Consider the following 15,731-nt stretch of genomic DNA (forward strand, 5'->3'; position numbering starts at 1 on the left):
AAAATGTTCTAAGAGGTATTTTCCCACATTTTAATGTTTTAAAAATCACGATGTGCCTTATCTTGTATGTTGCTGGGGGGGTGAGGGTGGGGAGGAGGAGGTAGGGCATCTCACCTGCTACCAAACACAATGGCCTGTGTATGTGCGAACTTAGCCATGGGTAGAGGTATCTGTTCATCCACGCGTAGCAACCCACACAGAATCTGAACTTAAACTTAGATTCCTAATTGTTGCTTAAGACATCTTTTTAAAACTTACACTATAATGGACATGAAAAGTTATTGTACATGCAGAAGATTGTCTGCCAGATACCAGGCAATGCAATTAAAGGCAGCAGAAATTGCCAAACCATAGATAGCTACCCTAAAGAAATGCTTGCCCATATGCACAAAAAGACATTTACAAGGATGTTAATTATAGCACTGTTTGTAAGAGCAAATAATTAGAAACAATCTAAATGTCCACCATTAGGGAACTCACACGGGAAGATTTCCAGAACAAACTTTTATGAGAAAAAAAAAAAGCCACTGAGTATGTACAGGAGGATTAAATGCATGTAGATCCCTGGGAGTGGCATGCACACACAGGTGTGTGCATACATCCAGAAGTAACGTTGGAGAAGGTTCGACCTCACACAGTGGTCCCTTTGTGGAAGGGAACCAGATCTGGGGGATTGAGAATGAAGGCGAGTTGAAAAGGACTTTTACTTTTTGACTTTAAAATTGTCTATATTGTTTGAATGTTTATAGTGAGAATGTAATCATACTTTACTTGTCTAGACACTTAAAAGAAATTACCATATTTCCTGAAGTTGATCATAACAATGTTAAAGCTAGCAGGGATTGGTGTGACCTAATTAATCATGGGCTCCCTTTTAGGCATCTATTTGTCAAAAGCTTCCTAAAGAAGTTGATTAACTTCAGGAATATTTTTTTTTTCTTCGAGTAAACGAATAAAAAATAGAACCGTAAGTATAACCAAATAGGGAATGCAGACAAAAATTCCCCGCTCTTCTTTCATACGCTTTGAAATTATACTGTCAATCTTAAAGGAGCCAAGGGGTCAAGATTAGAAGCAAGGATTACAAAAAATAGTGGGTGGCTGTGGTGCCGTATTTAACTACCAATGTCCAAAAGAGAATTAGAAAAATCCTTTAACTCTAAATGTAAATAAGGCTTAGATTCAAACGCTATAAAACTGAAGAAAAAAATTCACTGCCTTTGAGTCGATTCTGATTCTTAGTGGCCCTGTAGGATAGAGTAGAACTGCCCCATAGAGTTTCCAAGGCTGTAATCTTTACGGAACCACACCTTCTGTCTTCTGAGGAGCAGCTGGTGTATTCAAACCACCGACATTTTGGTTAGGAGTCGAGTGCTTTAACCACTGCACATAGGACTCCTTGACACTGAAGAAAGTGCCTTGTAATTGAATGTGCAAGTGAATGCTAGTCTCGTTCGTTCATTCCAATGAATATTTAATATAGTGTTCCTCTTCTGAAAAGCTATTATATTAATGCCTCTTAAAATGGAGGCATCTTAGAATTGAGAAACATGACATCCAGTATCTGTTTATAAACCATATTATAAGAAATGGGAAACTAAGAAAATATATTTAGTATATATGACAAAGAGCTACTAGCATTAATTCATGGAGGGTCATGATGACTGGCTCCCAACAGCTAGTCTACCCCCAAAACATTAAAAATATATATATAAATGTTAGTCTACACTAATTGTAATAATCCCATTTCCCTTGGTTTAGGAAGGCAGGCGCGACCAGATCCTAGCCAATGAGGGATGCCTGCTAAGAAGGGGATGCAGGGAGACAGAGCCTTCTGTCCCCTGGACATTGTTGGGTCTGGAGGTGATGCTTGGCATTGCTGCTACCATTTTTGAACCACGAAAGGAGCTAGCCTGAAATGAAGTCCCCTAGAAGGCTGGCAGAGTGGAGACCTAGAAGGAAGGGTCCCTGATGACATTATCCCACTGCAGATACAGCCTCACCTGAGACTTGCCCTTTGTAAAGTAATAAATTCCTTTATTATTTAAGCCAGTTCCAGTTGAGAGTTTCTATTACTTTTAGCCAAAAACATTCATAAAATATATTATAAAGAGCTTTTAAAAATTATTAAAAGATACAACGATTAAAATTACAAAAAAAATGAATATATAATTCATAAAAGAACTATAAAAAAACCAATAAACATCCACTTAATCTCACTATAGCCTAAGATATGTATTTTTAATCGATTTAATCGACTTGCAGAAGTTCTTTATATGTTTTGGACACTAACCTTCGCTGGTTAAACACTTTACAAATACCTATTCCAAGTCTGGGGCTTGTCTTCCCACTTTGTTGATGGTGTCTTCTGTTGTGTAACGTATAATCAAATGAACAGTCCTTTCCTTTCTGGTATATACTTTCTGTGTCATTATGAAACTCTACCCCTATTCAAATGTTGTAAGTATTCATCTACATTTTCTTCTAAAAGTTTTGAAAAGTTACTTTCCACACATAGGTCTTTATCTAAAATTTGCTTTGGTGTGTGGTATGAAATAAGGATCTCCTCTCTCTTCTGTTTGGAAACCTAAATCCCAATAAAGCTAAGAAAAGATTTTCAACCATACTGGGAATTACAAAAATGCAAATTAAAATGATTAACTAACCATTTCAAGATGGACTGAGACAGATGCTGCAACGATGGGCTCAAACCTAATAAGGACTGTAAGGATGGTACAGGACTGGGCAGTGTTTCGTTCTGTGGTACACAGGGTTGCTAAGAGCTGGAACTGCCTTGACGGCACCTAACAACAACAACAGCCATTTCAGATGGACACAAATTTTAAAAGACTGATAATACCAGATGTTGAAGAAGTATTGAAGAGGATGTAGGAAAACAAAACTTTATGCCTTGCTGGTGGACTATAAAACAATATGCAATATCTAGTAAAGTTAGAGATGGATATACCCTGTGACCCAGTAATTTCATTTCTAGGTACACACCCTAGTGATTGGTGATTCTCAACACTGGCCATGCAACTGAAACCACATCTGAGGTAGGGCCCAGATGTTGTTGTTGTCATTGTTAGCTGCCGTCAAGTTGATTCTGATTCATGGTGACCCCATGTGTGTAGAGTAGAACTGTTCCAAAGGATTTTCAAGGCCGTGACCTTTTGGAAGCAGATCACCAACTAGTCCTGTCTTCTGAGGCACCTCTAGGTAGGTTAGAATTGCCAACCTTTCAGCTAGCAGTCAAGCCCTTAACCGTTGGCACCACTCAAGGACTCAAGGCCCAGATAGCTGTATCTTTCTAAATCTTCCCTAGATGACTGTGATACAGATGGTGGTTTGAAAACCCTGCCCTGGGGAAACTCTTACACATGGACATGTATACAAGGTTATTTCGTACAGAATTGTGTATAACAATGAAAACCAGGAAACAACTGCAATGTCTTCAATTAATCACTGGTCGAACAGCCATACAGTTGTTGTTGTTAGGTGCCGTCAAGTCGGTGCCGACTCATAGCGACCCCATGCACAACAGAACGAAACACTGCCCGGTCCTGCGCCATCCTTACAAACATTGTTAAGCTTGACCTCACTGTTGCAGCCACTGAGTCAATCCACCTCGTTGAGGGTCTTCCTCTTTTCTGCTGACCCTGTACTCTGCCAAGCATGATGTCCTTCTCCGGGGACTGAGCCCTCCTGACAACATGTCCAAAGTATGTAAGACGCAGTCTCGCCATCCTTGCCTCTAAGGAGCATTCTGGCCGCACTTCTTCCAAGACACATTTGTTCATTCTTTTGGCAGTCCATGGTATATTCAATATTCTTCGCCAACACCACAATTCAAAGGCGTCAACTCTTCTTCGGTCTTCCTTATTCATTGTCCAGATTTCACATGCATATGATGTGATTGAAAATACCATGGCTTGGGTCGGCCGCACCTTAGTCTTCAAGGTGACATCTTTGCTCTTCAACACTTTGAAGAGGTCCTTTGCAGCACATTTGCCCAGTGCAATGCATCTTTTGATTTCTTGACTGCTGCTTCCATGGCTGTTGATTGTGGATCCAAGTAAAATGAAATCCTTGACAACTTCAATCTTTTCTCCGTTTATCATGATGTTGCTCTTGGTCTAGTTGTGAGGATTTGGTTTTCTTTATGTTGAGGTTCAATCCATACTGAAGGCTGTGGTCTTTGATCTTCATTAGTAAGTGCTTCAAGTCCTCTTCACTTTCAGCAAGCAAGGTTGTGTCATCTGCATAAAGCAGGTTGTTAATGAGTCTTCCTCCAATCCTGATGCCCCGTTCTTCTTCATATAGTCCAGCTTCTCATATTATTTGTTCAGCATACAGATTAAATAGGTATGGTGAAAGAACACAATCCTGATGCACACCTTTCCTGACTTTAAACCAATCAGTATCCCCTTGTTCTGTCCAAACAACTGCCTCTTGATCCACGTAAAGGTTCCTCATGAGCACAATTAAGTGTGCTGGAATTTCCATTTTTCGCAGTGTTATCCATAGTTTGTTATGATCCACATGGTCAAATGTCCTTGCATAGTCAATAAAACACAGGTAAACATCCTTCTGGTATTCTCTGCTTTCAGCCAGGATCCATCTGACATCAGCAATGATATCCCTGGTTCCATGTCCTCTTCTGAAACCAGCCTGAATTTCTGGCAGTTCCCTGTCGATATACTGCTGCAGCCGTTTTTGAATGATCTTCAGCAAAATTTTGCTTGTGTGTGATATTAACGATATTGTTCTATAATTTCCACATTCAGTTGGATCACCTTTCTTGGGAATAGGCATAAATATGGATCTCTTCCAATCAGTTGGCTAGGAAGCTATCTTCCATGTTTCTTAGCATAGACGAGTGAGCACCTCCAGCGCTGCATCTGTTTGTTGAAACATCTCAATTGATATTCCATCAATTCCTGGGGCCTTGTTTTTCGCCAGTGCCTCCAGAGCAGCTTGGACTTCTTCCTTCAGTACCATCGGTTCCTGATCATAAGCCCCCTCTTGAAATGGTTGAATATCGACTAATTCTTTTTGGTATAATGACTCGGTGTATTCCTTCCATCTTCTTTTGATGCTTCCTGTGTCATTTAATATTTTCCCCATGGAATCCTTCACTATTGGAACTCGAGGCTTGAATTTTTTCTTCAGTTCTTTCAGCTTGAGAAATGCCGAGCATGTTCTTCCCTTTTGGTTTTCCATCTCCAGCTCTTTGCACATGTCATTATAATACTTTATTTTGTCTTCTGGAGAGGCCCTTTGAAATCTTCTGTTCAGTTCTTTTACTTCATCAATTCTTCCTTTTGCTTTAGCTGCTCGACGCTCAAGAGCAAGTTTCAGAGTCTCCTCCAACATCCATCTTGGTCTTTTCTTTCTTTGCTGTCTTTTCAGTGACCTCTTGCTTTCTTCATGGATGATGTCCTTGATGTCATTCCACAACTCGTCTGGTCTTCGGTCACTAGTGTTCAAAGCATCAAATCTATTCTCCAGATGGTCTCTAAATTCAGGTGGGATATACTCAAGGTCATATTTTGGCTCTCGTGGACTTGCTCTGATTTTCTTCAGTTTCAGCTTGAACTTGCATAGGAGCAATTGATGGTCTGTTCCACAGTCGGCCCCTGGCCTTGCTCTGCTTGATGATATTGAGCTTTTCCATAGTCTCTTTTCACAGATGTAGTCAATTTGATATCTGTGTGTTCCTTCTGGTGAAGTCCAATGTGTATAGTCGCCATTTATGTTGGTGAAAGAAGGTATTTGCAATGAAGAAGCCATTGGTCTTGCAAAATTTTATCATTCGATCTCCAGCATTGTTTCTATCACCAAGGCCATATTTTCCAACTACTGATCCTTCTTTGTTTCCAACTTTTGCATTCCAATCGCCAGTGATTATCAATGCATCTTGATTGCATGTTCAATCAATTTCAGACTGCAGCAGCTGATAAAAATCTTCTAGTTCTTCATCTTTGACCCTAGCGGTTAGTGTGTAAATTTGAATAATAGTCATACAGTAGAGTGCCAAATAGCAGAAGAAATGAGTGTACATGTGTTAATGTGGGTAAATCTCAAAAGCACAGTTAAAAGGATATGTACAGTATGATATGGTTAATGTAAAATTTAAAAACACATAAGCCATACCATTCATGGTTCATGGTGATACACATATGTTAAATTATAAAAACAGTGGTCTTCCCTGGGGACAGAAAGAGGAGACCAGGACCAAGAAGGTAGAGGGCGAGGAAGGCTTTGGGTGTGTGCAACTTTTTATTTCTCTATTTCCTATCATTTTCTATGTGTTTGAAATATTTCATCATTTAAAGAAAAACAGCCAGGGAATGAGTTGCTGTGGCTGTTAAAAAGGATAAATTAGACATTTGTGACTGTCACGAAAAGATGGGCAAAATTTTCTGTGAGGTAAAAAAGCAGTTTACAGAATAGTATATATAGCATGATCCCATTTATACAAAATCTATATTTACATAAGTATATTTACACTATATATAGATAAATAAATAGGCAGAGGTTCATACTCCGGGATGTTTACTTGCTTTGGAGGATATATACCAAAATTATCTCTGGGGAGGGTAGTAGGATTGTTTACCTTTATATAATAATCATGTATTAAAAAAAAAAAATTGAACCGTTTTCATTTAAAACAAAACACTCTAGTAGCAACCAGGGGATTTAGTTCCTATCCAAGCTCCAGGCTGACCTTGGGTGAAGTATTCCCAGACTCCACTGCCTCACCCAGGAGGAGGGAAAGGCAATGCTAGCCTCCCCCCCTTCCCTTCTCCTCCCCTCTCTCCTCCCTTTATTCCACCTTTCTCCCTCCTTCCCTTCTTTCCTTCCTTCCTACTATTTTGGAGGTAACACATGCACACAGTAAACAATTCAAACAACGGAAAAGAGTAAACAGTAAAAGTGAGTCTCCTTGACCCCTGACGCTTAGCTTCACCCCACTTCCCAGAGGCAAGCACTGTAGCCACATTCTCACCTGCCAGAGGTAGTCTATGTATTTACAAAGGTGCACGATTTACACCACCGTCTGTAAACACACACATCCACGAATCATAGCAGAACGCAGTCGCTTTGCCAGTAGAGGAGTGAGGATGATCAAAGGAGGTTGTGCACCTTAATATTTGCTTGATTTCTCAATAGTCCCCATAAGGCCATCTGAGATGCTGTGCTATATGCTGCAGGTTTTTCTTCTGTTGTCATTATATGTATATATATATATATATATATAAAACAAAGCATTTCCCTTTTAACCACTTTAAGCGTACAATTCAGTGACATTAATTACATTGACCATGTTGCACAAATGTCACCACTATCCATTTCCAAATGTTTTCACCCCCCCAAACAGAAACTCGGAAACCCTGGTGGCATAGTGGATGAGAGCTACATCTGCTAACCAAAAGGTCAGCAATCGAATCCACCAGCAGCTCCCTGGAAACCCTATGGGGCAGTTCTACTCTGTCCTATAGGGTAGTTATGAGTTGACGAAAACAGGTTTGGGTTTTTTTTTTTTTTAAACAGGAACTCAGTACTTCTTAAGTAATAAATCCCCATTCCCTTTTAACATCCAGCCCCTGGTATTCACTAGTAAATTTTTGTCTCTATCCATGTGCCTATTCCAAGTATTTTATATAAGTGGGGTCATACAGTGTTTGTCCTTTTGCATCTGACATATTTCACTTAACATAATGTTTTCAAGGTTGACCCATGTTGTGGCATGTATCAGGAGTTTATTTCTCTTTATGGCTAAGTAATATTCCATTGTATGTATCACATTTTGTTTATTTTTTCTTCTGTTGATGGACACTTGAGTTGTTTCCACCTTTTGGCTATTGTGAATGCTGCTGCAATGAACATAGGTGTACAAATATTTGTTTCAATTCCTGCTCTCAGTTCTTTTGGGTATATACCTAGGAGTGGAATTGCTAAGGTCATAATTCTATGTTTAACTTTTTTTTTTAATTGAGCTTTTAGTGAAAGTTTACAAATCAAGTCAGTCTCTCACATAAAAACTTATATACACCTTGCTACATACTCCCAATTACCCTCCCCCTAATCAGACAGCCCACTCTCTCCCTCCACTCTCTCTTCTCGTGTCCATTTTGCCAGCTTCTAACCCACTCTACCCACTCATCTCCCCTCCAGACAGGAGATGCCAACACAGTCTCAAGTGTCCACCTGATCCAAGAAGCTCACTCCTCACCAGCATCCCTCTCCAACCCACTGTCTAGTCCAACCCATGTCTGAAGAGTTGGCTTTGGGAATGGTTCCTGACCTGGGCCAATAGAAGGTCTGGGAGCCATGACCACCAGGGTCCTTCTAGTCTCAGTCAGACCATTAAGTCTGGTCTTTTTATGAGAATTTGAGGTCTGTATCCCACTGATCTCCTGCTCCCTCAGGGGTTCTCTGTTGTGTTCCCTGTCAGGGCAGTCATCAGTTGTAGCCAGGCACCATCTAGTTCTTCTGGTCTCAGGGTGATGTAGTCTCTGGTTCATATGTCCCTTTCTGTCTCTTGGGCTCATAATTACCTTGTGTCCTTGGTGTTCTTCATTCTCCTTTGATCCAGGTGGGTCGAGACCAATTAATGCATCTTAGATGGCTGCTTGCTAGCATTTAAGACCCCAGACGCCACTCTTCAAAGTGGGACGCAGAATGTTTTCTTAATAGATTTTATTATGCCAATTGACTTAGATATCCCCTGAAATCATGGTCTCCAAACCCCTGCCCCTGCTACGCCGGCCTTCGAAGCGTTCAGTTTATTCAGGAAACTTCTTTGCTTTTGGTTTAGTCCAGTTGTGCTGATCTCCCCTGTACTGTGTGCTGTCTTTCCCTTCACCTAAAGTAGTTCTTATCTACCAACTAATTAGTGGATACCCCTCTCCCACCCTCCCCCCTCTCGTAACCACAGGAGAACATTTTCTTCTCATTTTAAACTATTTCTCAAGTTCTTATAATAGTGGTCTTATACAAAATTTGTCCTTTTGCAACTGACTAATTTCACTTATGTTTAACTTTTTGACGAAAGAGATTTTCTTTTAAGTAGCTTGAGAATCGGGGGAGTTTCACAACTCATATTGAGGTGTCACAAACTAAGGAATGGGAATTTCTGGATTGAAAAATTAGTCTGTAAATTTAGGTGCGGGCTGACTCTGAAGTTCAGAATCTCTTAATATAAGGTTCTGCTAACATATCCGTTTTCTGAAAACCTCCATTTTATCACAGCTGCTCCCTAGCTCGAGACTCTCCAGTGGTTCCCCATCTACCACGAGATAAAGCTGGTACCCTAAGCAACTATTCAGGGCCCCAACATGCCCCCTACCCTCTCCCTACGTCAACCAGGCAGCTCGCTCCCCCAGCTGGAGCCCACTGCACTCATAACCCCTCTCTCCCCCGCCCTGTGCTTTCCTACCTTCTCTGCCTCTGTAAGTTCGACTTTTCCTTCAAGGCCCAGCTCCCTGTGACTTCAGGAATTATAAAATCTTTGAGTTGGAAGGAATCACAAAGTCATTCATTCTATAAGCATCTACTGAGCACCTACTGTATACAGGTCCTGACAGACTTGGTCACATGTGAGTGCCCCCCACAGCTTTTTGGGCTGGTTTGCTCCTGGGACACTTCCCAAACCCAGGATGCAGGTAGCTTGTTTCAGTGACATGCTCTCCCATTTCTGCAAAATTCATAAACACCATGCCACTCTTGTTGGGCTCCCATTTGTCAGTGCTACTCTTGATTTGTAGAGCCCAGAACTAGAGATCCCTTTGTTCTGGGCCATCTATCTCTAGGAATGGGGCTGGAGTCTGAGGAGCCCATCAGAGGTCATACACCACACAGTAAGCCCCATCTTCAGCATAAAAACCAAAAAAACCTGTTGTTGTAGAGTCAAATCCAACTCACAGCGAACCTGTAGGACATAGTAGAACTGTCCCACAGGGTTCCCAAGGAGCGGCTGGTGGATTCAAACTGCTGACTTTTTGGTTAGCATCTAAGCTCTTAACCACTGTGCCAGCAACCTCAGCACAGAGCCCACGAAACCGCCAGGTCTCTGTTCTGAGTATTCAGGCTAAGCCAGATTCCGGGACCCTTACATTTGGGCAGTTGCCCACTTCTACAAATCTTTCTGGATCCTGGTACTGTTGTCGATGAATTCACAAACCCTGCCAGATTGGTGTCCCTGCTCTTTGAATGTGAGCAACAGGCCTCCTCTGTCCAAAGCAGCAATGAAGTAACTGAAGTGGAAACACAGCCCTGGGGCACATCACTAGACTTCCCTATGGCTGACCTGGACCTACTACCTGTGTCCTCTTGGGGCCTGACATACACTGGGGACCCATGCCAGCTCTGGGACTGCCCCCATCATTGGCACCCAGCCCACCCCACCCCATCCTTCCACAAAGTACTGACAAGAGCTTCCTTCCACGGTTATGCAGAATCCATGCCCACCATGCCTAAGTGTTCCTGTGATAATGTAGTTTAGCCCTTTGCTTTTTTTTTTTTGTAAGCAAAAACTTTCTCCCTAAATAATTCAGTTCAGATTAGATTTCTAAAACCTTAGTGTTGGAAAATGATTAAGAGATCATCTCTACCAGATTTCACCCTTCCATGAAACTTTATAGCACTTATCACCAGAACCTTTGCTTTTTGTGACATTTTGAGCATTTGACCACTCCTGCATGGAGATGGGGGTCAGGTGGGGAGCACACTGGGCGTTCATGAATAGAAGGCTTTCTCCCAAACACCCTGAGGAATGGACTCGCTGGTGGACACAGGGAGTTTTTCATGGCAATGAAATAAGCTGTGACATTTAACGGAAGGGAATTAACTGTAAACAGCACAGGAAGAAGTCTCCCGGCAAAGGGATGATCAGGCTGGTCTTTCCGGTTCCGGTGGGAAGGTCATTCTCCTATGGGAGGAGTCAGCTGACTGATGCTAAGGCTCTGGTCTGTCTTCCTCCCCCATCCACAGTGAGCTCAGAGCCTAGATGGGGTTCTTTATTAGCCCAGAACTCTCCTTGTTCCTGTTCCATGTCGGTTCAGCCAGGAAGCCTGGGGGTGACCTTCAGGGCTTCCTGCCCACCCACACACATACATATACCAAGCCTGAGATGCCAGCCCTCCAGTTGTGCTTGCCCAGCTGATACCATGGGGCCTCCACCTCTCAGGTCTCAGCTAAAGCGCTCCCCCTATTCCTGACAACAAGTCATCTCACCAGCACCAACCATAGGCATCATGGTGGACCATCAGAACCAGTCCCTAATGGATTCTGATGCCAGCACACATGCTCCTGGGCTCACCGTCTTTCCTAACACCTCCATGTGTAAATAGAAACTGAGATTTCCCACGTGATTGCTGTTCTAGACCATGGGAACCAGTACCCAGAGCTCCAGTTAGTTAACTCCTCCTGCCTACCCCCAACCCACAGGCTCCTCACAGAAGTGCTGTTTGTGGGGCCCACATTCCCCTAGAATGAACTCTGCTCCCGGAGTTGGTGGCTGGACCTGGGGGTGTGTATTTTTCCAATGCCTCCTCTACTGACCTTTAATTACACTATGTGCCCAGCTCCCCAAACCATTAACTTCCACCTCTCAGCAACCACACGTCAATTAATAGAGGGCCTGCTCAGAGCTCAACGCTCCTGAACACAATTAAGCGTGACAGTCCACAAATAAGAAAGAACTGGAGAATTAATTAAGGTCTAAACAAATTAATTACCAGTCCCCAATCAATTCTGATGCCAGCACACATGCTCCCGGGCTCACCGTCTTTCCTAACATCTCCATGTATAAATAGAAACTGAGATTTCCCACATGACTGCCGTTCTAGACCAGGGGCACAGCAAGGCTCAGAAACCAGCTCGAGGGAGAGGAGTGGCCACGCCGAGCATCCTCCCTGGCTTTCCATGTGTTCATATGCATGTGTACAGGCACACAGTACACACACACATACGTGCTCAGCACACACATGAACATGCACGTACACACCCAGGCTGAAACACCAAGGGCGAGCTTAGGGGCAGAGCCTACTCCTGGTGGGACACTCAGTGACTCTGGACACTCTCAGCCACAGGGGTGAGGGGCTATCCAAGAGGAGTTGAAAGAGCCCTGGGCTGGGCCTGGAAGGCCTGGGTTTTCCTCATCTTGTATAACTCTTAGCAAGTCTGAATTGTTAATTTTTCTGTAAAATGGAAATGGCCCATTCTGTCTTTGGGTCCTCCTTGAGCTAAGAAGGAGGTCTGAGGTAGAAGACTGGCCTGCTGGAGAAACGTGGAGAGACAGAAGCCCCTGTGTACTGGGCTCTGCAAACCCAGGGAAGCCGGCAGTGACTGTGAAGGAGGTTTCGGCAGGAAGGAGCTGAAGTGGGGTCTGGTCCTGTCCCCCATTTCCAGATGAGATTGCAGGCAGAGTGGTGGGAGCGGCAGAGTTGGGTGCAGAGACCAGTGAAGAGAAGTCTCCTCCCACCTCCCCACACCAGGCTGGAGCAGGAAGTCCCGAAAGGAGCTGGGCGTCAAAGAGGTGGGAAAGAGCCACTGACTCCTGGAAGCCCCTGTATTCCCTGGAGTTTGAGTCCCCTGCCTGTTCAGGGGTGGGAGCGAGGATGTGGCCTCTGAGCACAGGTCACAAAGGCCTCTTCACAACCCTCCTGTCACACTGAACACACCTCCCTCAGCACACACACACAAGAGCCAGGGCTTAACACGATCACTTCCACGTGCCTCAACCCACATCCTATGTGCACTCAAGGCTTGGTGAGTTCTGTCTTCTTATCATACCAGGTGCCTGAGGGGGCAAAGGACCTCTACAAGGTAAAGCAAATCCTGAGCTAGCTTCTCAGGGGCCTTAACATTGGCCTAGCCCACTGCAGAGAGCAGGGGTGAACACCCAGCAAGACCTAAACCCTGCCAGCACATAGTGGGGCTTAGAGATGCTCTGTCCTGGCCAGGTGGGGCCTGGAGCTGAGGTGAGGGGAGGCCAAGTGCAAGGACTGGATGGTGGCCAGGGAGGGTGAGTGAGGGGCATGCCTCTTCCTCTTGTAAACCACTTTGTCAGTGTTAACCAGGAGTTGGCAGGTGCCCATTTGCAGATGGGCCTGGGATGGACATCAGGAGTCAAAGAGATGGAACCCTGCACATGGGGGGAGTAGAGAACTGGGGCTGAGGGTGGATGGCAGGCAGGCACACAGCAGGATTCGCGCAGCGGGCCTGCGGAAGCAGCCAGAAAGGGCCCACTTTTCTCAGGATCCTGGTGAGCTAGAACTATCAGGGCTGTGACCCACACTGTGGGCAGCCTATGCAACTGGCCAGGAATATGCAGGGTTTTAAGACTCCTCAACAGTGGCTGGGTGAGTGGGAAGAGGCCGGAGGCTCCTTCCTGACAAAAAAGGGGGAATCACAGGCTGGAGCCCAAAGAGAGAGAGGTCAGAAAGTCTAAAGTGGTGATGGCAGAAAGGGTCAAAACCAAAAGCAGGAACCCATCCCTGAAAAACCCCAGAGAGGTTAAGACAATACCACCCCAAGGTCACCTAGCACGATGGCGCAGAGCAGGGCAGGAAGGGGCCCCTGGCAGAGTTCTTATCTGAAGTTTGGCTCCAGGGACAGATTACATCTGCCCGAGTCCCAGATCCAGTCCAATGCAGCTGGGAGCTGCCCACTTTTCAGGCTGCATTTGACCCTCTAGCCCTGAATGGCGAGGAACGCAGATCAGCGGCAGTGCTCGCTCAATTAGGCCCTTTAACAAAGTCAGATCTAAAGAGTTATTCCATTAATGGCCCACACCAGAAATAGCCAAGAGTTCATTAAAAGTGTGGAGTTGCTATAGCAATTATCTGGGTTGGCTGAGGCGCAGCTGGGTGGTTAGTTCTGGAGTTCATTAGCCTCTGGGCCATCAAGGAGGTGGGGCTGCCCAGTAATGATCTCCCACCTTCTGAAAGGGGCTTTTCAGGGGCTTCAAAGTATTTTCTTATCAATAGAATCTCATCTACGGCCTCATCTGATCCTCCCCACAGCTCTGGGACACAAGAAAGTGGGTATGGTGTGCCCCCATTGTATAGATGGGGAAGCTGAACCCTGAAAGTGAAGAGCAGAACTAGGACCATGAGCCTGGGTCTGACTCCTGGCTCTTCAGACTGAGCCTTGGCACCAGGGAGGTCACAGGACCCCACGCCCCATCCTGGGCCTGCTTCCATCTTTGTCCTCTGGCATCTGATGGGGAGCTCGGGTGTTATCAATCGAGCACTTGCTTATACCTTTCTATTTTAAATTTTGTTTTTGTATATATAAAAATATACACAACAAAACACACATGCACTCAACAGTTTCTACGTGAACCATTCAATGACACTGGTCACATTCTTCATATTCTGTCACCATTCTTGCCATCTCTACCTGTATTGTTTTACCGCCATTAACTTAGACTCATTGCCCCTAAACTCTTCATTTATGTTTTAGAATTACTGTTGTCAATTTGATCTCATATAGATAATTCTTTAAGAGAGCACAATGTCCAAGGCAAACATTCTTTATTAATGGAGCTAAACTGTTGCTCAGTTTAAAGATGATTTCAGGGGAACGCCTCTCTTTTGAATACTGATCATATGCTGCCATGTACTGCTTTCAACGTTTATTTCTTTTTACTGTTCTTTAAACTTCCCACTGCCGAGCCCCTCTCCCCAAACAGGGTGAAGGCTTTTAAAAGGCTGGGCCAGGCTGAGCCTTTGTGGGACTCTCAGGGCTGAGCCTGCAGCATCTACTGTGAGCTCCTAACCCCAAATCCATTCGGAGCCCTGCTGGCATAGCGGTTAAGAGCTCGGCTGCTAACCAAAAGGTCGGCAGTTCGAATCTACCAGTCACTCCTTGGAAACACTATGGGGCAGTCCTGCTGTCCTGTAGGGTCGCTGTGAGTTGAAATTGACTCTATAAATGGCCATGGGTAACTCCACATGCAGCAAAGACTGGGCTCACAGCAGGAGAAAACCTCTCCACACACACGTGTGCACGTGCACACTCATCTGGACTTGAGTGTCAGCCTCCAAAACCTGAGGGGTCCACAATACTCAAAAAGACTTGAAACACTCACACTAGCTGGGGCTCAGAAACTTTTGTGTGTTTGTGTGTGCCGTTAGCTCCTCCGGTGGAGCCCTGGTGGCTCAGTGGCTAAGAGCTCAGCTGCTAACCAAAAATCGGCAGTTCAAATCCATCAGCTGCTCCGTGGAAACTCTATGGGGTAGTTCTACTCTGTCCCATAAGGTCGCTATGAGTGAGGATAGACTCGACGGCAACGGGTTTGGCGGTTTTGGTTGACTTCTCTGGCGGTCTGATGAGGCCTATGTACCTCTCAGAATAATGTTCTTAAATGCATAAAAGAAAATACATAGGATTACAAAGGGGTTCTACGGAAATAAGATATCAGGTTGTTTTTTAAATTGTGACATAGTAACAGATGTGTTTTTTAATTAGTGAATTAGATAACAAGATCTAACAGAGGATCTGTTAACTACTGAAACTGAATTAGTGTTGAACATGAATGACATTTTAAGATCCCTGTAAAAACTACGAAGTGACATGAAAATATCTGTGATTTCTATCGTTGAAAGAGGCACAGATCCTGCTAATATCACTGAGGTTTGTTGCCTACATTCGTACTTGAAGGAAATGTTAAATTTCAGTTAGAGGTTAGTGCAAATATTTTCCCCAGCCAAGTTCCC

At 44.2% G+C, this 15,731-nt stretch overlaps 1 protein-coding gene across 10 annotated transcripts in view; it reads right to left on the reverse strand.

Moving 5' to 3' along the window:
* Positions 1–15,731, reverse strand: part of SFXN5 (sideroflexin 5) — a 164,854-nt gene that overhangs the window by 33,143 nt on the left and 115,980 nt on the right. Inside the window, exon 11 of one of the 10 annotated variants that reach the window (XM_064268729.1) lies at positions 12,845–15,374. The exons of the other annotated variants lie outside the window; for them this stretch is intronic. Coding sequence (XP_064124799.1) covers positions 15,244–15,374 — 131 coding nt within the window. The 3' untranslated portion in view covers positions 12,845–15,243. Of the gene's footprint in view, positions 1–12,844; positions 15,375–15,731 lie in introns of those variants that run through there. 10 annotated transcript variants of the gene reach the window in all.

This window comes from Loxodonta africana, chromosome 15, assembly GCF_030014295.1.
Source record: "Loxodonta africana isolate mLoxAfr1 chromosome 15, mLoxAfr1.hap2, whole genome shotgun sequence".
Lineage (NCBI taxonomy): Eukaryota > Metazoa > Chordata > Mammalia > Proboscidea > Elephantidae > Loxodonta > Loxodonta africana.